General features: G+C 55.8%; 1 protein-coding gene across 16 annotated transcripts; it reads right to left on the minus strand.

Annotated features, from left to right (window-relative positions):
- Positions 1-1,049: 1,049 nt before the first annotated feature.
- On the minus strand, positions 1,050-26,796 carry TMC8 (transmembrane channel like 8). Of its 16 annotated transcripts, XR_009693084.1 has the most exons (19): positions 26,400-26,796; positions 25,494-25,763; positions 25,129-25,277; positions 24,593-24,742; positions 24,209-24,294; positions 23,546-23,682; positions 23,123-23,270; positions 22,587-22,757; positions 22,139-22,278; positions 20,055-20,178; positions 19,624-19,721; positions 19,245-19,428; positions 18,920-19,050; positions 18,671-18,829; positions 18,173-18,251; positions 12,460-12,595; positions 3,746-4,008; positions 3,498-3,594; positions 1,085-1,878 (listed from the first exon to the last, which is right to left on the minus strand). XR_009693084.1 is itself a non-coding variant. In XM_061144701.1 (17 exons), the coding sequence occupies exons 2-16, from the start codon at positions 25,643-25,645 to the stop codon at positions 12,494-12,496; spliced, it is 2,010 nt and encodes a 669-aa protein (XP_061000684.1). In that variant the 5' UTR covers positions 25,646-25,763; positions 26,400-26,796; the 3' UTR covers positions 1,050-4,008; positions 12,460-12,493. The 16 variants fall into 16 exon arrangements, 13 of the variants coding, with proteins under 13 accessions (XP_061000684.1, XP_061000681.1, XP_061000677.1 ...); XR_009693082.1 differs by having other exon boundaries at positions 1,051-3,594; XR_009693083.1 differs by having other exon boundaries at positions 1,076-1,878; positions 3,498-4,008.
- Positions 26,797-27,047: the final 251 nt, after the last annotated feature.

Genomic DNA, 27,047 nt, shown 5'->3' on the forward strand with positions numbered 1-27,047 from the left:
CCATCCAACCATCTCATCCTCTGTCGTCCACTTCTCCTCCTGCCTTCAATCTTTCCCAGCATCAGGGTCTTTTCAAATGAGTCAGTTCTTCGCATCACTTGGCCCAAGTACTGGAGTTTCAGCTTCAACAGCAGTCCTTCCAATGAATATTCAGGACTGATTTCCTTTAGGATGGACTCGTTGGATCTCCTTGCAGTCCAGAGGACTCTCAAGAGTCTTCTCCAACACCACGGGCCCCTCCCAATTCTTCCCGGACCCAGCCCAGCCTGGAGGCCTTGAAGGGAGGGCTTTGTGAGGGCCGACTTCCAGGCTCCAAGCTGGTGTGTGGACAGAAAGGAAGTTCCCAGGGTGACAGGCAGGGGGCAGAGTTTAATCCAGTTCTTTCCGGAAATGGCTCAGAGAGTCCAAACTGGGATGACTGTGTGTGTCTGGTGAGTGGGTGGGGAGTGGGGGTTGAGTTTGGGGGGTGGGGGGTAGTTCTCCAGGGCCCTCAGGCTGACTGGGCAGGGAGGAGTTCCAGCCATCCTGGTTGCAGGTAAGGCTTAATGAGGGGGTGCTGGCCACGTGGGGCCCGGAGTCTTCCGGGTGAGCTGGACAGACAGGTGGGAGGTGGGGCCAGACACCACCAGCAGATGGGGCGCCACTCCGGGGAGCGGGGGTGGGGGGAGGCAGTGGCCCTGAGTGGGCTGGTGCCTCTGAGCCTTCACTTTCCGCCCCACCCTCTTCCCAGACCTGGATGGAGGGTGACAAGCAGCTGAGGCATGGGCTCACGGAGTCCCCTTCTCCTACAACCTCCCCTCCCCTGCCACCACCCACATCCCATCCTAAAACCCTCAAACTATCACCATGTATGTTTGATGAGGAGCCCCAGGGCTGCAAGATCCAGGCTCGTGGGCTTTTCCGTCATTCTTTTCCTCTTTTCATTTCTTCAAATGGAGGGTCCTTCCACAGGGAACAAGGCCCAGGGCTCTCTCTCCTGGGGGCTGTCTTCTGGTCCCAGCCTTGATGACAAAGGGGTGAGCCTCCAGGTGAGGCTAGCACACCTCCCAGCCACCCCCTTCCCAAGGCCTCCAGGAATTTTATTGGTGCCAAGTGCATCAGTGCTGTGGGCAGGAGGAGGGGCAGGAGGCTTAGTCACCCCACTAAATAAAGGGGGCACTGAATCACCTGGAAAGTAAGCACTGGCCGCTGGTCTCTACACCCCATGTTATAAAAGGGGAAACAGGCTCAGAGAGCCAACATGGCCCACCCATGAGCCTGGCGTCTGTAAAGCACAGATTTGGGAAGAGGAAACTTGGAGGTAAGACAAGGAGAGTTTCAAGGACAGACTTCTGGAGAAAGCTGAAGACGCTGGCTGGGTATTACCAAATTGGTCGACTAGGTCAGCACTGGGGGTCCTAGCCCGGGCTGAGACCCCCTGATCTCAGTCAGGAAGCTTCTTTTTCTGATTAGGTTTGCACAGACACTAACAAAACCAATGCTGTGACTGGAACAGCACTAGCTTTATTCAGTGGCCAAAGACTGAAGTGGGAACCTAGTTTGTAAATCAATTCAAGCCAATTCAGATGGAGACACTAAATATATAGGAGGGTTGGAGTAAAAGGGAGGGTTTGGAAGAGCAAGAGGAACACTTTATCCAAGAACAGGGGTGTGGTTTGGACCTGAAACTGGTGCAGCTCTCCTTTTCAGTCCTTGTGGGGGCTTTTCCAGTTATCGTCATGGTGATTGTCAACCATCCTAGCGCGGGTGGGTATGTCTTCTAGTTAATGTATAGAGTGTATAATAAGCTCTAGATCCATTGGAAGTCTAATCCTCTGCCATCTTGGGTCTTGTTGGTGTTAACTGGTTCTTTTTTTTCTTTGCCGCTTCCTCCTGAAACTTAGATAAGAGTAGTTGGTTTCTGTTCGACGGAGGGGCAGGGGTGTGATTCTAGGGTGACAGGCTCGCTGACACAGGAGTGGGGAGGAGGGACAGCAGTGTCTTAGTAACCATGGGAGGTGACAAGTTCAGGAGGCAGAGCTGACCACTGCCAAACGCCAGGCAGGTGGAGCGCACAGACCTGCAGCGCCTGGGGTTGGGCAGCACAAAGGTCGTTTATGTGGGTTTTCTTACAACAGGAGTCCTGGTAAGGAATGCCAAGCTAACAAGTCACCGCCGACCCAAAGAATTCAGGAAAGGTCGAAAGTAGAAAGGAGATGATCCATATGTCCTACCAACCTCCCAGCATCCTTCTCGCTGGTGTCCATCTTGGCTGAGTGACCCACATGCCACCAGGAAGGACTCTGAGTCAGAGAGATTAGCCAGCCACAACCCAGAAACAAACCCCATCCCTATAAAACCCGAGACTGTGAGCCCGGCGGCAGAGCAGTCCTCCTGGGTTCCCTCGTCCTGCTGCTCTCTGCCCGGGCGCCCCTTCCCAACAAAGTCTCTTGCTTTGTCAGCACGTGTGTCTCCTTGGACAGTTTATTTCCAAGTGTTAGACAAGAGCCCACCCTCGGGCCCTGGAAGGGGTCCCCCTTCCTGCAACAACTTTACAAGTCAGTGAAGTCATGGCCTTGGAGAGGGGACCCCAGGAAATCCAGCCCCTGTCTCCAGTCACCAGCTGGAAAGATGGACAGGGTTCCCATGGAGGGTAGAAGCCCCTGGCCCACCCTGGTCCTGGGTGGCCTCATCCTCCTCAGATGGTTGGCAACATGGGAGAGTGCCCCCACCAGAGTCAGTAGACCCCACAGGAAGGTGGCTAGAGCAGGATCAGGGTCAGATAAAGCCACCAATGCGCTTCATGGGCACTTGACACACGCTTGGCCCTTAGTAAGCTTTTGCAAGTCATGCCTAAGCAATATGGCCCTTTCGTTGCCCTGATGGTGTTACCTCTGCCCAACACACCGCGAGGCCAAAGAAACCAAAATGTCGGAGTTTGGAGCAAAGAAAGGTTTATTGCAGGGCCATGCAAGGAGAAGGGAGGAGGGGGGCTCATGCCCCCCACCTCCAGCCCCGACCCCGCCTCAAACCAGGAACTCCTTGAAGAGTTCCGGCAAAACATTATGGGCCAGGGGGAGGAAGAACATCTCAGGAGGGTATGTGATCAGTTCTCTGATTGGTGAGGCTGAGGGAACAGGTTGGTGTCACAGGTTAGCATTATCAACCCTTGGGCACCAGAAGGTGCCAGGGTTACGAGCCCGTGGTCATCAAGTAATTAATTGCTTCCATTTGGTGGTGGGTTTTAGCACCCGAGAAATCCCTGTCTGAGATGTGGGTTATGTGGGTAACTTATGTGGGTTTCCTATGTCTGTTATGTGGGTACTTCAGAGAGGAGCTACAGCAGAGTAGAGATTGGAGAGGGGTCTGTCCCAGGAAGGCCCCAGAGGGTCCTGCCCTATCACAGTGGCAGCCCTGCCCTGCCAACCCCCACCAGCTCTGCCCAGCCAAGGCCCCAGTGGGTCCCCTCAGGCCACCAGCAGCTCACTCCTCCCCCACATCCAGCACCCATTTCCTACCTGGTTTGCTTGGTCCAGATCAGCTTCCAAGAAAAGAAGGCTATGATGGAGATGAGGGTACCAACCAGCACAAAGGTGGCCTCCTGGTGCAGCTCTCCTGTGAAGGAGGGGGCAGCTGGGCTGGGCCCATGTTAGGCCGGGCCAGGGTAGGCATGGCTGCATCAGGGCACCCTTCCCTGCTCTCGGCACCTCCCACTGACCTACCAGAAGTGGCAGGTGCCCTTCTAGAAACCACAGGGCCCTCTTACCTGGGAGTACCAGTGTGAAGGGACTGTGCTGGACATCGATGTCACTTTCAGCCTGGCACCAGAACTAGTCCGACGTCTGCTTTGGTGGGAAGGAGAAGTTGGCAGACTCCCCCTGGGTTCGGAATCTGCAGCATGTGGGTGAGCCCGTCCCTTCTGACCAGTCTGTAGGTGGGCTGCCCGAGGATGCCCGCAGAACACCTCTGCCCGGAGGCCTGGCCTGCTGTCCGGCAGGGTGCAGTCAGCCTGCAGCTGGGGCACCGGCTCTGGCGGGGAGGGGGGAGAGGGCAGGAGCACAGGTGAGGTTGGGAGACTTTAACACCCTCTCCCTAGCAAAATGCCTCATTACATAATACCTAATGAGCCTAGAAGAGCTTCCCAGGTGGCTCAGTGGTAAAGAATCCGCCTGCCAAGCAGGAGATCCAAGCAGGGAGTTTGATCCCTGGGTCAGCAAAATTCCCTGGAGAAGGAAATGGCAATACCAGTTGAAGGAAATTCCACTCCAGTATTCTTGCCGGGAAAATCTCATGGACAGAGGAGCCTGGTGGGCTAGTCCACGGGATCGCAAAGACACGACTTAGTGACTAAACAACAACAATGAGCCTAGAGGCCCGCCTGATTACTATCTCTTTCAGGCTGCCGTCTGGACTACTCCCTCCACCTTGTATCTGAGCTTCTACCCTACTTGCAGTGTATACCATACAATTTCATATTTGATTTTATTCTCATGTAATATATTCTGGATTGCCAGATTTAGCTACTAAAAATGCAGGACACTCAGTTAATTTTGAATTTCAGGTTAACAATGAGTAAAATTTAGGAGGTCTCTTCAAGACGACTTCTGGGAAGTGAGACAGTCCAAAGAGGAAGAAGGAAACCAATGTTTATCAAGAAAATGCTGGTTTGGTAATTCCTCAAAAAAATTAAAGAATTACCTTGAAGTGAAGTGAAAGTCACTCAGTCGTGTCCGACTCTTTGCCACCCCATGGACTGTAGCCTGCCAGGCTTCTCTGCCCGTGGGGATTCTCCAGGCAAGAATACTGGAGTGGGTAGCCATTCCCTTCTCCAATTACCATATGTCCCAGCAATTCTACTCCAAGATATATATCAAAATAATTGAAAATAAGGACGCTAACAGATACTTGTACACACATGTTCACAGCAGCGCTGTTCACGACAGCCAAAAGGTGGAAACAGCCCAGATATCCATCAATGGATGATGAATAAACAAAATGTGATCCATCTATAAGATGAAATAGTATTCAGCCATAAAAAGGAATGAAGCAGTGACACCTGCTATTAATACACTATGAATGACTCTTAAAAACATTATACTGAGTGAAGTAAGTAAGACCCAAGAGGCTGCATATTGTATGATTCCATTCATGTGAAATAGCCAAAACTTAAAAAATCCCCAGAGAATTTCCTGCTGGTTTAGTGCTTAGGACTCTGTGCTTCCACTGCAGGGGGCATAGGTTCTATCCCTGGTCAGGGAACTAAGATCCTGCGTGCCACACAGTGTGGCAAAAAATAACAATAATAATAATTATTATTATTATAAATAATAAAATAAAAAATCCCCAGAGTCAGAAAGCTAATGAGTGGTTAATAGGGGCCAGGTGAGGGGCAATGAGGAGTGACTGCTTGAGGGGTATGGGGTTTCCTTTTGGGAAATGGAAATGGACTAAACGCTACTGAATTATCACTTTAAAATGGTTAACTTTGTGTTATGTGAATTTCACCTCAATTTTTTAAAGAAAAAAGAAACTGCTGGAGATAAAGTCCACCCGTTGGGTTTAGACTCTTTCTGCTCATAACATTACTACAGAAATTAATTGAAATGAGGACATGAATAGGACACGTGGAGAAATCTGGAACACAGGTTGGGAGAGCTGACTCTGGATTCAACTTCTAGAGCCAACAGTTTTGTCCACTGTTGCAGGGGCCAGGTGCTCTGCCAGTCCTGCGAAGCACTGCCTCCCTGGCCCAAGGCAGGAGACCAGAAAGTTACTATCTGCTGGCTGAACAAAGCAGTTGCTCTCGGGTTGCACGCTGAAGTGTGGCATCTGCTCCTTGCATCTGCGACACAGTGGTGAAACGTGCGTCGTGTGGTCCTGGTGTTCCCTGAGGACACTCTGAAGCTGGGGATTTCCTCCCAGGATGGAGACAAATGAGGTACAAGGTGGACCAGGCACCTGACGAGCTGGCCCAGCATTCAGGCCTGATCCTTGGCAGTGGCCTGGAGATGTCGAGGACCTGTCCACCTTCTGAGATCAGAGATCAGAGGTTTCTTCATCCAGACAGACCTACTCTGGTACCTTCATGGTAAACATCTCCACCATACACATCTTTGCCGCAGGCACTTCCACTAAACATTTTCATTTCATAATTAATTGGCCATAAGGCAATTCTGCCATAAAAGATAAAGTAACTGGTTGACAACCGGGTTTCATTTCTCTATTGATACAAGACTCCCATGTTTATATTACATAAATCTTAGCCCGTGTGACTATACAGTGACAAGTATAAATGTGATGGTCTTAAAGTAATGGGTGATAACAGTTATGTAATATTGACTTGATAGAAAATGCAGTGATAAAACTGAAAGTGTGAAATGAGAGGATAAAGCCAGATGGCATATTATACTAGAAAACGATAACATATCAGTTTGCAAATCCTTTGGTGATTTGAAAGCACAGAATTAAACCCCCATTTCCTGTAGAACTTTGGAACGTCTATCCACAGACATGTGACAATGTGCCAAGAGTACACAACAGTAAAAGTTCTCCCCAGCACAGGACAAGCTGTGTTATGAACAGCATCCTAGTGTTTGGAAACTGATACCTCTGTTAATGAGTGAAAAAATTTTAGTAAACAAGAAAAAGTGTGATGCTGAATGAGGAGATCAATCAATGGATAGTGGGGAGGGGGGAGGATACAATATTATGAATGAAAGACTTGGAAGACAAGTGCTTAGATACAACACCCAAAATAAAATCACTTATTTATGCTGCATGGCTATGAATCTACACACATTAAAAAAAATTTTTTTGCTGAGCCACATGGCATGTGGGATCTCAGTTCCCCAACCAGGGATCGAATCCTTGCCCCCTACATTAGAAGTGCAGAGTCTTAACCACTGGACCACCAGGGAAGTTCCTACATATATTTTAAATATATTAAAATATTTTCTATTTCATAACAAAGTCTTTATTTTTTCAGTTCATTTTTCATGGTTCATTGTGTCCTTTTAAATGTCCCTCTTTTATTTACTTTTTATATTCATATGGCAAAATTGCCTTCTGGCCAACTAGTTAATTAGGTATGTGGTGATGATGCCTAAGACAAAGATGTTTACTGCGAAAATAACTGGATACCACCACACCTACTCTGGGGACACGGGCTGTGGGGGTGGTGGCCAGGCTCCTGCCACCAGAAGGTCAACATTTGATTCAAAGGGGCAGTCAGAAGGCAGGAGGCAGGTGGGTATGATCCAGACCACAAGAGATGCTATGGTGCAGGGATCCTAAACTCAGAGAGGAGGGACGGAACTAGAGAAACAGGCCACTTTAGGAAAGGCAAGGACTTCAGAAACCCAGGAAGAGCAGACGCTCACAGCACCCAGAGAACTCTCCTCCCTGGATCCAGGACCAAAACCCACTCTGCAGCCCCTTGCAGCAGGCATTCATCCATCCACACAGCCTCTCTGCTTGCAAGTAACTTTTCTGTTTTGTAGGTAGATCCTGAAGTTGATTTTGATGTAGCAAGCATCTTGGGACTTCCCGGGTGGTCCAGCTGCTAAGACTCTGGGCTCCCAATGGAGGGGGCCTGGGTTCGATCCCTGGTCAGGGAACTAGATCCCACATGCTGTAACTGAGACCCAATGCAGGGCCTCCCTGCTGGCTCAGACAGTAAAAGAATCCGCCTGCAATGCGGGAGACCTGTGTTCAATCCCTGGGTCTGGGAAGATCCTCTGGAGGAGGGCATGGCAACCCACTCCAGTAATCTTGCCTGAATAGTCCCCATGGACAGATGAGCCTGGCAGACTACAGTCCATGGGGTCGCAAAGAGTCGGACATGACTGAGCACAAAATCCAAGCATCTCTAAGATCCTCCTTTTGGCCTGGGCTTGCCCATAGTGAATTCTCTGACAGTGATCAGGATTAAACAAAGATGCCTTCTGAGTGGGGGCTTGGGAGAGAGGGCTGAATGATGCATAGGGGGTGCCTACCAGATTTTTCGAGGAGAGTGTGGAGGGGGTGCTTGTGCGGGGGGTAGAGATGGGTGTATGAAATCCAAATATCATATACTTCATACATCATCTTTGTCCTGCCAGGAACGTTGGCTCTGGAAGTGCTGTGATCAGAAAACTACTCACTGAGCAGAAAATTGGAAGAAACTAGAATATGATGTTCTTCAGAGACATTTTCTAGGGATCCTAAAGTTTCTGACCATTAAGCATATTTCTTTCTCCACCAGTGGTTCTCAATCTGGGGTGATCCTACCTCCAAGGACATTTTTGTGTCTGAGGACAGTTTTGGTTGTCACCAATGAGGGGTAGGGTGCTCCTGGCATCGAGTTGGGGAGAGGCCAGGGAAGTTACTAAACACACTACATTGCACAGGGCTGCTGCTGCTAAGTCGCTTCAGTCGTGTCCAACTCTGTGCGACCCCGTAGACAGCAGCCCACGAGGCTCCGCCATCCCTGGGATTCTCCAGGCAAGAACACTGGAGTGGGTTGCCATTTCCTTCTCCAATGCATGAAAGTGAAAAGTGAAAGTGAAGTCGCTCAGTGGTGTCCGACTCTTAGTGACCCCATGGACTGCAGCCTACCAGGCTCTTCCGTCCATGGGATTTTCCAAGCAAGAGTACTGGAGTGGGGTGCCATTGCTTTCTCCAATGCACAGGGCAGCCCCTATTAAAAAACTACCCAGCCCCAATGGCAATAGTGTCAATGCTGGGAAATGTCTAGACCACCAGCAGCAGGCTTGCTGAATCAGGATTCTCCCCTTGCCCAGGGTTGCTCAGTCATCACAAATTTTTTCCCATCTGAGCCTCTTTCTAAACTTCATGAGAACCCTCGATTTTTTTCCATGCTTTTTTTCAAACACTCTTTTGTGCAAAGAAAAAGTTAAGTAAAGCGCTATCTAGAGTTTAATCTACTCTCTGGGGCACCAGTTTACAGACTGCTACCAACAATTTCATCAACGTGACTCTGGGGTCAAACTGCCAACGGCTCTCTGCCCAAAGACGCTCTTGGGGCCAGAATCTTCCTCCCTGGGGAAATGTGGGACCAGACTTAAGGGTGATGATATTTTTCGCCCCCTTCATTGTGAGGAAATGCCCTTGACTTGACAAAAGTGGAAAGAAAAAGCTGGCCCAGCTTCATTTCCATTCCAGTGGCCATTAATAGAAGCCTGATTTACATAAGTTCAGAGACAGGAGCCACTTTCTATTTTCATTTGCTACAGGGCAGAGCATTCACTTTTTATTCTGATAAGGCTTGCGTTGTTCTTCCCTTTTGATTATTTAGTATATGCATCGAGCCCACCCCCACAGATAACGAGTGATCTATCATTTAATTAAAAATTCATCAACTGTGTCTGATGTGTCTGTGTCTCTGTCCATCTGAATTTGTCAGGTGTCTGAACATCTGAATTTGATCACTCAGACACACTCAGAATTTGATCAATGACAAGGATACCCTCAGGACTGGGACCGGAAGTTGAGCCTGGCCAGGGTGGGGCTGATCGAGTGGCTTTGCAGAGCCTCCCACGGTTGCTAAAGAAACAAGGACACTCTCAGGGCTGTGCCTAGGCCAAGGCAGTGGGGCTACTGCCCAGCTAGGCTCAGAGGCCTTGGAGATCACCCCTGCTTGTTTCTGTGATCACCCAGATGCTTGGAGATTGAACCCTGAGTCTCAACCCTGGAGACCCAATTCAATAGATCTGAGCTGGGGCCCAGGGATCTGATTTTGAACAGGCAGGTACCTGCTGAAGGTTGAACTCAGTCCTCCAAAAAAGATGCATTTAAGCCTTACTTGGAATGGGACCTTATTGGAAATGGGGTCCTTAGAAATGGACTCCAGTTTAGGGTGGGCCCTTACAAAAGAAGGGAAGCAAGCCCCTGGTAGCTTAGGTGGTAAAGAGCCACCTGCAATGCAGGAGACCTGGGTTCGATCCCTGAGTGGGGAAGATCCCCTGGAGAAGGGAATGGCAACCCACTCCAGTATTCTTGCCTGGAGAATTCCATGGACTGAGGAGCCTGGCGGGCTACAATCCATGCAGTTGCAAAGAGTCAGGCATGCCTGAGCAGCTAACACACACACACACAAGAGAAGAGACAAAGACACATACACACAGGTCTTGTAAAGACAGAGACAGAATTTGGAGTGATGCTGTCGCAAGCCAGGGAAGGCCAAGGACTACCACAGCCCCGACGAGCAAGGCTTCAGACTTCTGCCTCCAGAACCAGGAGAGAATCATTTTCTGCACGGTGCTTCCTTAGAGCAGCCCCCTTCCAAGTGATGGTTGTGAATGGTCTAGAGCCTCACCTTGAGGATTTTGAAGTGGGTTTTAGGAGTGGAGAGGGGAGGGACAGCCTTGAACTTCCTGTCTTCAGATACTGTACCCTGTCCCTCTGAGTTACAACGACCTAGAAATGCCCACCACCCCTTGAAGACTCTTGTACCTGGCTCCTGCTACACTCCATACTGCACTTGCCATGATTCCTGGGGAATTCAAATAGACAGAGAATCTTCCCAAAATCGTGGCTCTTCCATTCCTTAACATCCAATGTTTCAGGCCCAACCTCTTGCTCCTACTGATAGTAATCAGTAGTTGTAAGGCTGCCCTTGACTTCGCCAATCTTCCTGTTGCTCAGACCGAAAACCCGGAAGTCATCTTCCAGAGCTCCCGCTTTCCCACCTGCTCCCTCCATCAGCAACGGCGGTTGGCCTGACCACCAGAATACATCTTGACAACTTGGTCAGGCCTCCTGGCTACCACCCAGTCTCTCCTCTGGATCCTGGGACCAGTCTAATGACTCCCTAGGATTCTACCCTTGGTCCCCATCCCATCTCTTCTCAACCCAGTAGCCGAAATGACCCTCTGAAGAGCAAATCAGGTCAAGCCTCCTGCTGCACATCCTCCCAACGCTCTGCCCACAACGCCATGCCCCTGCTCAATACGACCCCTGCACTGCCTCCCCGCCCCTTCTCCTGCTTTCTGGGCTCTGGCCACGCAGGCCCTTGTCTGGACACATACTGCTCCACCACCTCCTTTCCGTCCTTTCTGCGTGTCCCCTTCTCCGAGGTGACTTCCTAGTAGATGGTACCCTCCCTCCCTGCCCCCACCACACCCTCCCTTCCCCTCTTTCCTGCTTGCTGTTCTCCGGGACCCACCACATTCTAGTGCGCTGCAGAATGTGCTTTCATGGGGAGGGAGCTGCACCTCCAGAGGTGTGTGGGATCTTAGTTCCCTGACCAGGGATCCAACCCGTGCCCCCTGCAGTGGAAGCGTGGAGTCTTAACCACTGGACTGCCAGGGAAGTCCCAAATGTGCTTATTTTTATTATCATCTGCCCCCCCGGCCCCACTAGAATGTAAGCTACTTGAGGGCAAGGATCTCTGTTTCTTTTTTTTTTTTTTAAGGGATCTCTGTTTTGTTTCCCCACCTTGTATATCCATCCTGGGGCCTCGAGTAGCACCTGGCACCAAAAGGTGCTCAACCTGTAGCTGTTGAATGATTGAATGAATGACCTGTCAGTCGGTCCCATAGGAGTTCAGTTAGCAGGGCTTGTGGCCTAGAGTCTGAGCAGAAGTCAGGGGCTGGAGGGGGGTGGACTGGGTCTACCCAGGTACTTCCCGGAGGCCCAGAGGCCTGGGCTGAGAGTTGTTCTCTTTTTATCGGAAACACCATGATGTGTTTGTTTTTTAAAGCAAATGAGGAAATGACAGTTCAGCCTCTGCTGCATTCAAGTGAGACCCACCCTTCAGTGGAATCGAGGCGGCTGAGGCCACAGCCCTGAGAAGGGAGAAGGTACAGGTCCCGTAGACACCAGAGGAGGGGCAGCCCCTGCCCCCGCTTGGAGACATGGAGAGGAGCAGGTGACTGATCCCCTTGACCTTAAGGGTCACAGGGACAGAAGGGGGCATGGGAGAGGGCAGGAGAAAGGAGGGGGAGCAGAAAGGTGGAGGGGGAGAGCGGACGGGCGGGGGCGGTACCAGGAGCATCTTCTCTCCCTGGCTCTGTACCACCGGGCGGCTTTGTGGGGAGTGGGGTGGTGGGGGCGCTGACACCCTCCTGCTGCCTCTGAGAGTCGGGCAGCTTCCCCTTGGCTGGACCTCAGGGCGGGGGTGTGGTGGGGGGAGCCCAGACTTCCTCATTCTCTCACTGCCCTCCTCCTGGGCCGAGGCGCCCAGCGGAACGCCCCCGGCCTGCCCCACCCAGGACTCCCTCTACAGATCAGTCACTGGGGCAGAGTGATTGGATTTGCCCCCGGGGGACATGCCCTCTGCCCCCCTCCACTGGTAATGCCCCCCCAGCCCAAGGGGAAGCCAAGCACTTCCTGGGTCCATATCACTGTGCCCACCATGCTCTGCTTTCCCTGCCCACCCCCTCCTGCTGGGCCGTCTCTTCTCCGACCCTCCAGGGCCCTGCAGGGGTGGAGGCTGGGGTTCCAGAACTATCCAGCTGTCTGGCAGCAGACGCCACTCACCAGCAACAACCTCTCACCCTGCCAGCCAAGGTCTCTACCACAGGCAGGGGCCTGACGCCAGGGTCCCCAGCTGGCGGTACTCCTCCCCGCAGTGTGCTGGCCGACTCTCCTCTCTCCTGTGAGGAGCTGCTGGTGGCTGTAAGAGAGGTGAGCGTGGTCAGGAGGACCCAGGGAGTAGAGACGGCCAGAGCCCACCCAGAGAGCCTCGTCCTGAGCCCAGAGGGAGGACTAGGACCTCACAAGCATCTTCGCTCACAGAAGCTCTTTGAAGCCCAGAGCATTTTGTCTCATGAGCCCATTTTGCAGATGAGTATAAACAGTGAGCCCAGAATGGCAAAGCAGTAATGCATGCAATAGGGGCTTCCCCGCTGGCTCAGTCAGTAAAGACTCCGCCTGCAATGAAGGAGACCTGGGTTTGATCCCTGGATCAGGAAGATCCCCTGAAGAAGGAAATGGCTACCCACTCCAGTATTCTTGCCTGGAGAATCCCATGGACAGAGGAGCCTGGCAGGCTGCCGTCCATGGGGTTGCAAGAGTCAGACACAACTTAGTGACTAAACCAACATGTATGCAATAAGGGGCTGGTCTGTGACTCAAGCCCAAATCCTCCCCTCTCTGTCTTGTGCTTCCGGGGTCTGGGCCTTTGGGCCCCACCTCTTCTGTGCTCCCTAGACCTCTGGACCTTGAGCCTGCCACCTCAAGGCCTTGGCAGCAGCCCCTTCCCATGATGTCCCTGAGCAGCTCACCTAGGGCAGCCAAAGAGAGCAGCAGCAGGAGCCTCAGGCCTCTGACAAACTGCCCTCCACCCAGCAAGCAAGAGTTGCCTTGATCGAAGCCCTCTACCCAGAGCCCCTGGGTGCTCCCTGGGTGGGTGCATGCCTGCAGCGGGGAGATAACCTGGAGACCACAGCACCCTGGGGCTGGGCCCAGAACATCAATGCTTCCCACACCCCCAGGGGATTAGGAGGGGCTCAGAACCAATCCAGGGCTCACGGTTGCCACCACTGCTGAGCAGCAGGACCCTGGGGAAGAAGATGCCCACATCCTAACCCTGGAGTGCGTTCTGGTAGCTGGCCAGGGGCATGGCACTTGCTAGCCTGCTGATTTGGGGATGAGGGGACTATCCCAGAGCAGTGAGGGGGGCCGGATATAATCATGCTGTGTGCTTCGTGTGCTCAGTCGTGCCTGCCAGGCTGCTCTGTTGTGGGATTCTCCAGGCAACAGTACTGGAGTGGGTTGCCATTTCCTTCTCCAGGGGATCTTCCCAACCCAGGGATTGAACCTGCATCTCCTGTGGCTCTTGCATTGGCAGGCAGATTCTTGAGCCACCTGGGAAGCCTGATGTAATCATGAGGGTCCTTTTGAAGGACTGGACCCGTCAAGGCTGGGGCCTCAGGGCAGAGAGACGAGAGGGAACAGGTGAGGTGGGGGCCAGCACCCAGCCAATCCGGCAGTGGCACCAGCATCCCCAGGGAGGACGGGCACCTCCCCAACAAGGCCTTTTTTGTAATGAATGAAGTGACTTTACTGAAACACTCCCTGTTATACACTGATGTAGTTGCATGCATTTTTCTTCTGCTCTCATGGAATGTGGCTCTTTGATCCGTACACAGATGCCTTCCTCGAGGACAGGGTCCCAACCCCAGCGAACCATTCGCTTTCCTTGCAGGCTTTTCTCTCACCCAGAACCTCACAGGTCTATGACGCGAGCACCCCCAGCACAGACCCAGAAGGGACACCTGACCTAAGAAAGGCCAGCTACCCTTGTCTGGGCTCCTGGGCCCCTGGGCGTGGCTTGAGAGCAGCTGCTGGGTCCCTGAGGTCTGGGTGTGTCAGGAAGCTGGTCTGGCGGGATGACCCAGCCCACCTGCCAGCAGCAGGAAGGATGTGGGTGGGGTGGGGGGTTGGGGGTTGGGAACTAGAACCTGGACAGTGTCCTGGAGCTCCCCTGGGGACTAGCTTTATCAGTCACCTTGGTGGTCCCTTGTCCCCAGTGGGCAGGAATCGCCACCCAGAATCCTGAGTTGTACCCCTGGGGACACGCCCTGGGGACCCATCTACCTCTCTGCATTTGGGGAGCAAGAGCTAATATTCTCTTAGTTTCCCAGTGAAATTCCCTCCCAGAAAGTCTGTTCTAACTCTGATGAGATGGGTGGGGGAAGGAGTTGAGGATTCCAGACAGAAGGGTCTCCTTCGCTGCGGACAGGCTGTTGCCTAAAGGTTCAGAAGCTGGAGGTTTTTCCTCTATGTTGTGCTCAAGGCATCGGATTCGCGCTGAGGCCGCTCATGAAAAGCCTCCCTCTTTCATCGGTGTATTTGAGGAGCCAGGGCAGAGAGCAGCCGGTAGCCTCAAAGGACACTTCCCTCAGGCCTTGGTGGAACCAGGGCCATCCTTCTTGCCCCGCCCCGGGTACCCCTCTCCAGCCATCACCTGTGTGCCCCTCAGGTGGGGGCCGAGGCTGTTCTGCATCTCTTCACCACAGGCTGCAGGTGTCACAGCACTGAACAGGTGCCCCAGGTGAGCCCAGGTCGCCTAGATGGAGCAGAGTTGGGGTGTCCTCAGAGCTCTCCTGTCATCCATGGGACTGACAGTTTGTGATTTCTGCCTACTGAGGGCGTCTCCCCTATAAAAGACGGCCTTACCAGCATCTCTTGTTTGCCTTGAGTCCCATTCCTTGGAGGGTCCCCTGAGTGGGAGTCTGTGCTGGGCTGCCTTGGCTGGTGTGGCTGGGAGCCCTTTCAAGGCTGGGCAGGGAGAGTGTGGGGCCCCCCCAAGGTGGAGGTGCTGGGGTTTCCGCCTTCCTGCATCTGTACTGGGCGCTTGCCAGTACAGATCTTGTCTTGCCTGGAGACACCCTGGCTTCACCTACTGCAGTAACCCCACAGCCTCTCCCTGCCCACGTGTGTCTTGTTTGCTATTGGCAGAGAGGCTCAAAGTCGTTACCTGCCCCCCCCCCCCCCCGACTCTCCAAGCCCAGCCTTGGGCATGCTGGTTACACTCTGATGGTCCTCATGGGCCCCACAGCCCAGTGTAGAGGTCTCAGATTCCCAGTCTGTGCAGCCAAGCCCTGTCTGGGCCATCTCCACACCTTGGCTCAGCCTGCTCCTCTGCCTCATCTCCCGTCTGAGTCCTCTCTCCTCCAAGGCCCCTGATTCCACAAAACCCTCCTGCTGGCTCCCCGCTGAGCCCCAGGTTGCCTTGCAGGGTGGGCATGGTCACAGGGCCACTTCCTGTCTCTCCCATTTCCTTTAGGCCAATGACCATGTTGTAATAGGACCTCAACTGCTCTTCCAGGAAGGGCAGGACACCCATCAGGATGCTATACAAGCAACCACACGGAGAAGAGTGGCGTCATCCCCAGGTTTTGGCTAAGCAAACTGAAGCTCAGAGTTTGAGTTCCTCCAAGTCCCAAAGCTCATCCCCCTCACATCCGGTGATGCACTTGGCTGGTTCTCTGAAGGCACATGTAGGTGATGAGAAGGACTGTGAGGTTTCCAGGCAACCTTGATGTTCTCCCACTTAGTGCCCATCAGCATCACCTCCCCACCCCCCAGGACTCCGTAAACCACAGGGCTGGGCTCCGCTCCATTCGAGAAGGTGGGGCCGGGCCTGGGAATAGGCTTTTCTAACAAGTTCCCAGGTGCTGTTGGTGCTGCTCGGTGGGGACCACATGCTGACCCTAAACTGCTAGTTAATGATGTGCATCACTTTCTTTGCGGCCAGGTTGGCCGCCCTCCCCAAACTGAGCACACAGCTCGCTGTGTCTCCTGCAGTCTCATCACCAGCCCCAGAACAGGGCCCGGCACTTGTTGACAGATGGATGGGCCATGTGACGCTGGGTGAGAGAGAGGGACAGCGACAGAAGGAGCTGTAACAGCCAAGCCTCCAGTGACCACATGAAGCCTCTGGACTGAGGGCGCCAGGCCAGAGCCGCCCGGACGCCATGTCCAGGCTGGGAATCCAGCCAGCCAGGCACTGGGCCCCTGCTGCTGGAAGTAGAGGCTGGTTTGGTCAAGCACGTTCTGTGGTTTCTCCTGGCCCTCCCTCCTGAGGGCTCTTTAGGCCAGCAGTTCTCATCCCCTGGCTGCTGTTGAGAGTCACCTGGACACTTGAGAAAGTCCCGATGCTGGGCTGGCTGGCTGCACCTGGATCAATCGCATCAGAATTGCTGGCATACAGCCAGCATCCGATAGGCTTCTCAGATGTTCTCTGAGCCTGGGAACCAAGGATTGAGAACCTCTGCAACCTCGGCACCAGCACCGGAGGCTTGGGAATCTTGGACACGGCCCTGCAGGGGGCTAGGCAGGGGGCTCCTCTGCCTCCCTGGGGCCCACACTCTGCGTCTCAGGGTGCAGATCAGCTCTGAGTTCTGCCCCTTGCGGACTCATAATGTCTGTGGGTCTTAATGGCCTCACACGTGAAGGAGGAATTACAGGAGGCTGTGGGGGTGTCTGCAGTCAGAGCCTGGCAAGCCCCATCTGCAGATTTGCTTTCACTGCGGCCAGGCCTTTCCCTGACAGACCAAGGTCTCCGAACTTTTACAAGGGTATTCTGCACAGTAAACAACTCCTGAGCACCCCCAATGAATGCATATTTATAAAGCACATTCATGGGTCGCTATGCTAATATATTATGTATATTATAAAACTTTAACAAAATTAGAAGACTTTAAAGAACAGAGATAAAAATATAAATACAAGTTCCCATATTTTCTTCCTGCTGCCCCTGGGTGTATGCGCCCCACCTTGCGGTACCTTGCTGGAGGGTCCACTGAGAGGGAACCAGGGATCAGGAGCGTGGGGCGAGGGGGCAGGAGGTGGGGGGCTGCACGTGGGCGCCAGGCAAAGTTCTCAGCGGTGGTGGTGGAGGGAGTCGGTGCTACAGCTCCGAATCGCTGGGGAAGCGGAATCTATGGGCGGGGACCGAAACACCGCGCAACCCGGCGGGATCTTCAAGGGAGGGTCCTGGCCTGCGGAGCCTGGGTCCCGGGGAGCCCGGGCACGGAAATCCGGGGCAGAAGGATCTCGGGCGCGATCCTCGGGACACAGGGGACTCAGGCCTCAGAGAATCGCCGGAGCCCGGCTCTGACAGCAGCCGCGACAGGTCATCCACCAGGTGCCACTTCTCCTGGACTTGCTGAGGCGGAGGCAGGGGGCGAGCAGGCCGGTTAGGAGCGGAACCTCCTCACATCGGCAGGCGGGCGGGGGAAGACGCAGCAGAGCTCGCAATAGCCGCTCTGAGGCCCCGCCCCAACCGGAGCTCGCCCCGCTTCCCCGCCCCGCTGCGGCCTCGCCCCACTAATCTCCCGCCCTAGACTCCGCCCCGTCCAGGTCCCGCCCCTGCCCGCCCACGTACCATAGAGACCACGCCCCTCAAGACCACGCCCGCCAGACACCGTCCTATCTTAAAGCCACGCCCACCAGATCCCGCCCCGGCCTGAGACCACGCCCCCACCATAGTCCCGCCTTCCCGACCTCAGGCCAAACCTACACTCCTATTAAACCGGGTCTCCAAACAAACAAAAACAAAAACAAAAACCGGGTCTCCAGTCCTAAAGCCACATACCTGTCTCCTGGCTCCTCTTGGCATGAGGCCAAACCTTAGGCCCCGGTTCCCTCTCTCCATCTTCCCCGCTTTTATCGGCGGCCCTCGGCCCCAAAAGGGGCTCGCCAGCAGTCCCTGTGGCCCCTCCCCAGTCCTGCGGACCCTTACCCACACCAGCTGCTTCCGCAGTCTCCGGATGGCTCTGGCACTGGCCTGGGACTGGGAGACGCACACGGTCAGGGCAAGGCTTTGGAGAGAAGGGGAGGCAAAGTCAGTCAGCCCCCGACTTCCTCCTTCCCTGCCTCAGTCTCTTAGAAAACACCCCCCGGGGCTCCTCTCTCTTCCAGGATCCCAGACAAGGCTTTCTCTCTCGACCCCTTTGTCCCACGGGTCGCTCAGCCTCCGCACGGCAGGCTCACAGCGCGTCTGCGCCAGGCCCCGTACTGCCCCAGTGGTCACTTCAGGGGCTTTTACAGGTGAGGATGTGAGGAGGCTTGCCCAGGGGCGCCGGGGAACCTCCAGGCCACCAGACCTGGCCCCTCTCCATCCCTGGCTCTCCTTGTCTGGTTCCTGGATCCCCTGAGACTGTCTGGGGTTCCCATGGACGAAAGGACCCTCCCCTCCCAGGTGCCCGTTCCCTCGGCCCCCCGCTGTCCTGAAAGGCACCTGAGCAGGATGAGGAGCGGGAAGCTGAAAGCGTGGGAGCCCAGGTAGTGGAGGATGCGCTGGCTGGAGAGTGGGAGCCAGAGGGCCACCAGCTCAGGGACCACCTGCCAGGGGGCCGAGTAGTTGGCGAAGAGGCCACAGTCCCAGGAGGAGCGGATGCTGGGAGAGAGACGGCCAGAGGAGGGCCAGGATCAGTGCCCGGGCGAGGAGCCGCCGGCCCGGCCCCCTCGGGCCGTCTGCTCCGCTCACCTGCTGACCACATAGCCCAGGGGTGCGGCGGCCAGGAGCAGGCCCAGGAGGAGCACAAGTTGGAAGAAGAAGATGGAGCTGGAGGCGCGGAATCGCCGAGGGGACGCCCTGGAGTTCCTCAGCAGGGTGTACTGGGGGGAGGGGAACAAGGACACAGCGGGGCGTCGTCAGCGCAGGGTGCAGACCGGAAGTGACCGGTCAGCGCAGTCTGCAGACCGGAAGTGACTGGCGGGGCAGCCGCAGGATGTGAGGGCTGCCCAGCCGGTGGCACTGAAGGCGCCCACCCAGGTGCACCCCTGCACCCTCCCGGCCCCCGGGCCCTCACCTTCTTGATGTAGAAGGTGAGGAAGATGAAGACGCTGTTGAGCAGGGGCAGCAGGGGGCAGTAGAAGAGGCCCATCCAGGTGACCGTCTGCCCCTCCACGATGTCCAACACGTTCTTGGGCACCAGGAACTCCTCTCGGTCCAGCCAAACCCAGAACCGGCCTGAGAACCGCTCCACCAACATCCTGGGGGAGGGAGGGAACAGGTCCCCACCACCCTGGAGGAGTGTGTGGACCTCAATGCTCTGGGCCCTGGACTGTTACACACACGCAGTCACACGGGACACACGAGTGTAGAACTGCTCACAATCTTGGTGGTGGCCACTGGCCAGCCCCCCAGACAGGCCCACACCGCCCCCGTGGTGTCCCCATGTGGCTCACCTCCTAGGCAGGCTGACAAGGAAGGCGAAGGCCACCGTGAGAAGAAAGTTGAAGATGCTGAGTTTGTATAGCTCCTCCCCCACGGAGTTCTCCCAGCACTGGTCAGAGGGTGCATCCGTCACTACCCTTGGTCCCCAACCACCCCTCACCCACCCGATGGGGGGACCCCGAAGTATAGGAGCCGCGCCTGGAGTCTGATATGATTGGCTAAGTTAAAATCCAGGCCTGGAGAATAAGACGAGCAACCAGTTGGAGCTGCCTCCTCTGCACAGGGCAGTGTGATGCGAATTGCACTCGCTGGAGGTGACTGCCGAGTGCATGGCTCTGCCCACAGCCTCTCACAGAGGTGAGACCAGAGAGGGGCAAGGAGATCAGAGAGGTGGGGCTTTGCAGAGGACAAAGGGAGAGGCCCGGATGGAGCCACCAGCCACCTGGTAGTCACAGGCGTTGTAGCCGTAGGACTCACAGCTGGTCTTGTTTCTTCCGATGCACAGCACAGTCTGGCCCAGTGAGAAGGAGAACATTCCCAGGCTGGCCAGCTTGAGCACCACGCACCTGGGGGTTGGGGTGGGGGCGGAGACTGTCTCAGGGGAGGAGCCCAGGTACAGGGCACAGCCACCCAGGACACAGGTGTGGCTGACATCTGCACAACCTCAAGTTTTTTCCTGGGACTGGCCCCCTCTAAACCCAGGGCCCAGCTTCCTTCCAACCTGCTCCATCCGTGGCAATGTTTCCCAAAGTGTGTTCTGCAGACAACTCCCAGGAGAATGGTTCCGTTTAGATCAGTATGGGAAAGAGTGTCTCAGCCATCCTTCCCACAACACCCAGTTTGGAGAGTCACAGGAGGCACGTACGGGCCTTTATATCATTAATGCAGGTGAGATCATTCTTCTAAGGCCTATTCCCAGGTGGCTTAGTGGGAAAATAATCTGCCTGCAATGCAGGAGACACGGGTTCAATCCCTGGGTTGGGAAGATCCCCTGGAGAAGTAAATGGCAACCCACTCCAGTATTCTTGCCTGGAGAATCCTACAAACAGAGGAGACTCGCGGGCTATAGTCCATGAGGTCGCAAAGAGTTGGACGCGACTGAGAATACTACTTACACTGTCCATATACCACAAACATGTGCGTGCATGCTCCTGAATAATATATAACTGGACCACACAGGTAAGGTGGCCCAACCCCAAACCACCACTGCATGTTACATACAAGTGTGGACTTTCTTTTTTTACTTTTTTTCTGCACTCTGTGACTGAACCTGCTTTGGAAGCAGGGAGTCTTAACCACTGGACCACTGGGGAAGTCTCACAAAGTGTGGACTTTGAATGCTGATGCATGGCAAGAGGCTGGTGGAAACAGTGGTTCTTCTGTTGAGGAAGGCAAGGGTGGGTAGGGGCTTATTTTTATCTTTCATCCTTTGAGCATTTTGAATTGAACGTGCTATGTGTAGTCAAAGCTGTAGTTTTTTCCATAGTCATGTATGAATGTGAGAGTTGGACTATAAAAAAGCTGAGCACAAAAGAATTGATGCTTTTCAACTGTGGTATTGGAGAAGACTCTTGAGAGTCCCTTGGACTGCAAGGAGATCTAACCAGTCCATCCTAAAGGAAATCAGTCCTGAATATTCATTGGAAGGACTGATGCTGAAGCTCCAATACTTTGGCCACCTGATGCGAAGAACTGACTCATTTGAAAAGACCCTGATGCTGGGAAAGGCAGTAGGAGAAGGGGATGACAGAGGATGAGATGGTTGGATGGCATCACTGACTCAATGGACATGAGTTTGAATAAGCTCTGGAAGTTGGTGATGGACAGGGAAGCCTGGCGTGCTGCCGTCCATGGGGTCGCAAAGAGGTGGACACGACTGAGCGACTGAACTGAATTGAACTGATTACCCATGCGTACGTTTTATTACCTGTTCCAATAATAAAGTTTCAAACCAAACACATCTACCTTGGAGGGACTCGGAATGGGCTGTGGACAGCTTCTGTGCCAGGGAAGGCCGAGGAAAAGCAGGCCCTGCCGATGAGGGGTGGGTAGCAGAGAACCTGAGCTGGAGTTGGGGGGCTAGGGGGCCTGTGGCTGGGTCCAAGGCAGGACCCGAGTCCTGAGAGGGGAGACAGAGCAGGGCCTGGGGGTGGAGGGGGGCTTGAGTGTGAACCTCCACTCAGCAGGTATGGGGAGATTCCCTTGACTGAGACACTTTACCCTTTCAAACCTCAGTTTCCTCATCTATCCAGTGGTGACGAGGATGGTCTTAACTTCACAGGTCACACAAGGGTTATCAAGGTGAGGGTTATAAACCCTCAAGGGCACATGGGAGGGAGCTGTGTTCCTAGGGGGGTGACTGTGGTACCCTGTGTCCCTGAAAAAACAGTCACTGGCTTGCTTTGGATGGTGGGGATTGAAGAACCTTAGTTGGGGGCCCCCAAGACTGTGTGTGAGGGCGGCTGCCTGACTTCCCTTGCTCGGGGCCCCCAGTGCCAGGCGATAATCAAGACAGGTGGCACTCACCAAATAAGGGTGAGGTTGACCTCAGTGTTGGGAGGGTAGTTCTCCAGCTGGACCAGGAAAACGAACAGCAGGGGACCCAGAAAGTTGACCAGGGCGATGACCCCAGGGGGCAGGTACTGGAGCAGCAGAAACAAGGACTCCTGTGGGGAGAAGCAGGTAAAGGGGTGCCGTGGGCTGGAGGGCCCCCAGCAGCTCGCCCATCCCCTACGACCCCTTCAAGTGTTGCTCTGAGGCAGGGCAGGCATCCGGGAGCCCCCGGACTATTCCCAGTGACAGCATGGCAGTGGGGGAGCAGCCACAGGCAGAGCTGGTCTGACTCGGTCCTGACCTTGGGCAAATGGCTTTAATCTCTCGGAGTCTCAGTTTCTCCTTCTGCAAAGTGGGACCATCCCATCCCCTCCCCCAGAACTGGCCGGGATGAAATAAATGCATGTCAGTCGCCTGGCACCTCCTTGTTGTCCTGCGAGTACTTGGTGGCCCAGAAGATAGCGCTGATGGCTCCAACCACCAGGAGCCCGATGAGGACGTTGACCCGAAGGTAGGTGAGCAGGTGGCAGGCCCTCTGAGCTCGGGTCTGCTGCTGCAGCAGCAGCAAGTGACGCCCCTCCTCCAGCTCCACCTATCGGGGGGCAGGGCAGGGGCGGGTTAGGGCTGACCCAGGTGGAAGCGGGGGCAGGGCCAGCAAACAGCCCCAGGTTGGTGTGTGTGGGGAGACAGGCTGCAAGCCCTAGGCAAAGTTGGGGTGACGACGGGGTGGGGACAGGCTGGTTTCATCCAGAGCCCTCCACCCCAGCACCATACAGGTGAATGCTCCCACCCCAACATGGCCCAGCACCCCACCTCCCCCAAGCTGGAGAATCTTGTGTGCACACACTCTCACACTCCCACACGCAAGCCACACACTCATACCCACAGTCCCACGTGCTCTCACACTCATTCACACTTACACTCACATCTCACATTCATGCACGTCCTCACGCACACCTTGAATTCATTGCTGATCTCATGCCTCTTGATGGTGGCGGCCTCCTGCCCCCGGATGCAGAAGTCCCAGGACGAGAAGACCTTGGCACTGAGAGGCGACCGGTAGTCCTGGCCCAGGAACATCTTCTGTGGCAGCCCCTTCACCATCCTGGAGGGGGCAGTGGCGGGCAGGGCTCAGCCTGGGCTCGGCCCTGATCTGGGGTGGGAAGCCCCGGGCAGCCCCAGGGGCAGGCTTGGACCTTGGCCTGACTGGGGAGTGGGGTGGGGATACAGGAGTGGTGGCTCTGCCCCTGAGGTCTGCAGCTGGCAATGCAGAGTTCTGGGCCTGAAGTCTGTCTGCCGGGACTCCCCACCAGCTTGGGGGTACCACACTGAGGAGGAATGATCAGGGGAGATCCCCTGGAAAAGGGGCTCTGCTCTCACCGCCGCAGAATCCCACAGAAGCAGAGGACCAGGCAGGCCAGTGGGCTCAGGAGGTAGGCCAGGCGGATGCTGTATGCTGAGCTGCTCTCGGGCCCCGCCCGGTACGCTCCGTAAAAGAGATACGTGTTGTTGAAGGCCTGCAGATGTCAGACAGCGATAACGGAGCCAGGCTGTGTGCTGAGCGTTTTCTTGCTATTAACACATTAACCCTCACAGTAACTCCATCGGGCAGAGAATAAGAGTATCCTCATTTCACGGAGGCCCAGAGGGGTTAGGCAACTTGCCCAAGGACACACAGCTTGGAAGAAAAAGCCAGAACTGGAACATGGCAGCCCACACAGGAACCACTCGGTGGCTTCCAGGGATGAGGGCAGGGTGGTGCCTATCCCAGAAGCCTGGACACTTCGCTTCTTGTCCTTTGTACTCCCACCGCACGGGGGCGCTGAGGGCTATGGGCACACGCATGGGCCTGGAGGTGCACAGCGGCCTCAGCCTCTCTCGTGACTCCGCTGCTGACCCAGACAGCCTGTCTATGAAGGGCTGTCCCCCTATAAGCCAACATGCCCTTGGAGGGATGGTGGTCATCTTAGACTGGGGTCTCCTGAGGCCATATCCCCAGGGCCTCCAGCCTCCCTGCTCCTTGGCCAGGACAGACTCACTCACCCTGCCGGTAAATACATTCCAGAGTAGATTGTTGAACTTGGAAACACCGGTCTGGGGTAGGTGGCCACTACCAGGACACTGGAGAGCTGTCAAGAAGAGAGAGGGGTCCCATAGGGGAGGGTCCCCAAGGCATAGGGGAGGCTCTGCCCCTCCTACTCCATAGCCCCCAATCCCAGAAGGCCTGAGCAGGGTCCTGAGGGCATGTCAAGAGGCTGTCATGCAAACGGTAAGGTCAGGGAGAGTCTCAGGGCTGGACCCAAGCAGGTTGATGCCCAGGGCTGGGACACAGAGGGTTGGGGCTATCCCAGCACGTGAATGCTGGACCAGCCCCCAGGGTTCAGGTGGGCTCAGGGGAACTGTTCTCTCCATGGGCCGGGCACTCACTGAAGTTCAGAGCTGGTCCTGGGTCAGGGGGCCGGAGCCAGACCAGGGGCAGCAGGACGAAGCTGCTGGTCAGAAGCAGGGTCAGCAGGTTAAGTAGCAGCAGGAAGCGAAGGAAGGTGAAATAGGACTGGATTCCAGTGCCAAAGAGGCCTGCGGGGAACAGCAGGGGAGTCAGGAGGGGCCTAGCCGTGAGCCCGACTGGTCATCCTAGGGCTGCGGGGTTAGGGCTGACCAACCCAGCAAGGATGTGGGTGACTAGACTCCCGAGGATCTCAGTTCGATGGCCAGTTCCGGAGGCTTGCCTAGCAGTACCTCTAACAGCCACGAGGGCGCGCCATCGTCCATCAACGTTTTGGGGGGCTGGCTCTTGGGGCAGAGGCGGGTGTGTGACCTCAAAGCCACGTGATTGGGGGGTGACTGGTGGGGGGAAACGGTGCAACGGCAAAGGGGGGTGATGCTCTCTTCTGGTTTCTAAACCAGACGCTGAAACTCCAGAGAGGGGAGGAGGGAGGTGGGGATTGGGGTTCAGGTCATACCGCCGATCTCGTAGAGAGCCCCCTCCCAGAGCCCACAGCCCCGGGTCAGCCGCCGAACTGCCTCCCCCAGTCGCCGGCCCGCAGTCTGCCGCCCGCGACGCCATTGCTGCCAGCAGGAGGTCTTCACCCCCTCGGGTTCCCGCAGCTGCCTAGGATGGGGTGGTGATGGGGAGGGGGGGTGCCCTGAGTCAGCCAGCATGCCCACCTGTCCAGGCAGAGCAGCACCCTGGGCCAAAGAGTTTCCAGGGCTGCTGCTTCCACCCCGCCCCCGTCCAACAGGTGCATCCCCCCACCCCACCCCCAGCCCCACTCCCACCCCCACTGCTCGGCCTCCGCCGTGTTCCGCAGGGTTCGCCGGCACCCACCGGATAAAACGCTTGTCCGCCATGGCGTAGGGCAGCACCCGCACCGGCTGCGGGGAGAGGCACAAACGCGCCATCTCCTGCTCCCATAGCTCCTCGCCCCCTGGCTCGGCTTCTGGCTCCCCGGGGGCCTGCACCGACCACTGCCTCTGCATCTCTGCGGTGGGGTGGAAGTTGGGGCAGCAATGCGCCACTTCCTGGGAGAGATGTGGGGTGGTTGTTGAGGGAGCCTCACAGTCTTGGCCCTGGCATGGTCAATGTTGAACAGAAATCCTGTTGGAGGGGATCTGGCTCAGTGTCCCGCAACATCTCAAAGCAACATATGGCCTCAGTGTTCCCATCTGTCAAATGGGGAGAAACCAGTCCAAAGGGCTTGGAAAGATGGGAGGTCACAAAGGAAGCCAAGGCCAGATGTGGCCACCGATAAGTACGGTGGGGCCACAAGGCCAGCTCTGCCCTACTCCAACCTGCTCGCAGGTGGGGCCACAGGCCTTCACCAGCACCTTTTGGCAAGAGACAAGTCCACGTGCTGATTCTCCCACTGGGACCGAAATAGTTCCGGCCCCGAACCCCAACAGTTCCTAGGATTCAGCATTTGCAGCAGCACCTCGAATCTGGAACTGCTGGGACCTCCTCTGTCTTCTACCTGGTGGTCCAGCTGGTGGTCCAGCTCCCGGGGCTGGGTCCGCCAGGGTTCCCCAAGGAACCCAGATGGGGGGGGGGGGGGGGGGGGCCGTGGCTACAGCACCAGCGGTGGGAAAGGGAGGAAGGAAGGGGCCCTCTGCGCTCAGCTGCGGTTCTCACCCCTCCCTCGGCCAACCACCAGCAGCTTCTGGGCCTCAATTCTCTCTCCCATTCCTCTGACGATCCGCCTCCTCACCCACCTCCCCCAGCTCTGCACTCACTTACCTGGGGCCCAGAGACCAAGTCCCGGGAGGAGACCGTCCTCCGACCGGCTCCCGCCACGCCGGGCAGGGCTGCGAGAGAGTCGAGGGGAGGGGGTCACATGACAGGAACCGTAGCTCCCCACCCTCTGGTCGCCGCCTCTCCCCTCCGTACTCTTTTCTCCCCGACCTCCGGCAGTTTCTCCTCTCTGCACCGAGGCCCGCACTTCCTGCGGGGGCGCGGGGCGCAGGCGGGCAGGTGAGAGGCGCCGCGGCTGGGCGCTGCGCTGGGGTCCGGCCCTGCCCCTCCCCACTGGGCACCCGGGCTGGCGACACGGCGTCTGGGTCCAGGGTCTGACCCCGCAGGGCTGCGGGCCGCGGGCTGCGAGCCCCGCCCCTTATCCGCCGGGAGCCCCTGCGGGCTGCGCTGGGCTCGCACGGCGGGAGAGTACAAAAACTTAGTGGGTGGGTCCCAATCACTTGGAGCTGCCCGCCCTGGCGGTATTTCTCAACATCCCGCCACCGGTCATTGGCACTTGAGCCGAGTCGGCCCGGCGCCTGGCCTATAGGAAGCGCTCAGGAGCCGGCTCCACTCACGTCCCGCCCCAGCGACTTATTTCAGAGCCCTCTTGGCCGCTTTCTGTCTGCTGGGACGCTGTGGGAGGCCCCGCGA

This window comes from Dama dama, chromosome 5 (genome assembly GCF_033118175.1).
Source record: "Dama dama isolate Ldn47 chromosome 5, ASM3311817v1, whole genome shotgun sequence".
In the NCBI taxonomy this organism is placed as follows: domain Eukaryota; kingdom Metazoa; phylum Chordata; class Mammalia; order Artiodactyla; family Cervidae; genus Dama; species Dama dama.

What these genes read in the sequence shown, in the direction of transcription:
- TMC8 (XM_061144698.1), bottom strand. Translation starts at nt 25,645, where the DNA reads ATGCAGAGGCAGTGGTCGGTGCAGGCCCCCGGGGAGCCAGAAGCCGAG. An exon ending in AGATCAGCAATGAATTCAAG is followed by an intron (nt 22,758 to 23,122) that starts GTGTGCGTGAGG and finishes GCCCCCCGATAG; the next exon opens with GTGGAGCTGGAGGAGGGGCG. An exon ending in ACTCGCAGGACAACAAGGAG is followed by an intron (nt 22,279 to 22,586) that starts GTGCCAGGCGAC and finishes TTCTCCCCACAG; the next exon opens with GAGTCCTTGTTTCTGCTGCT.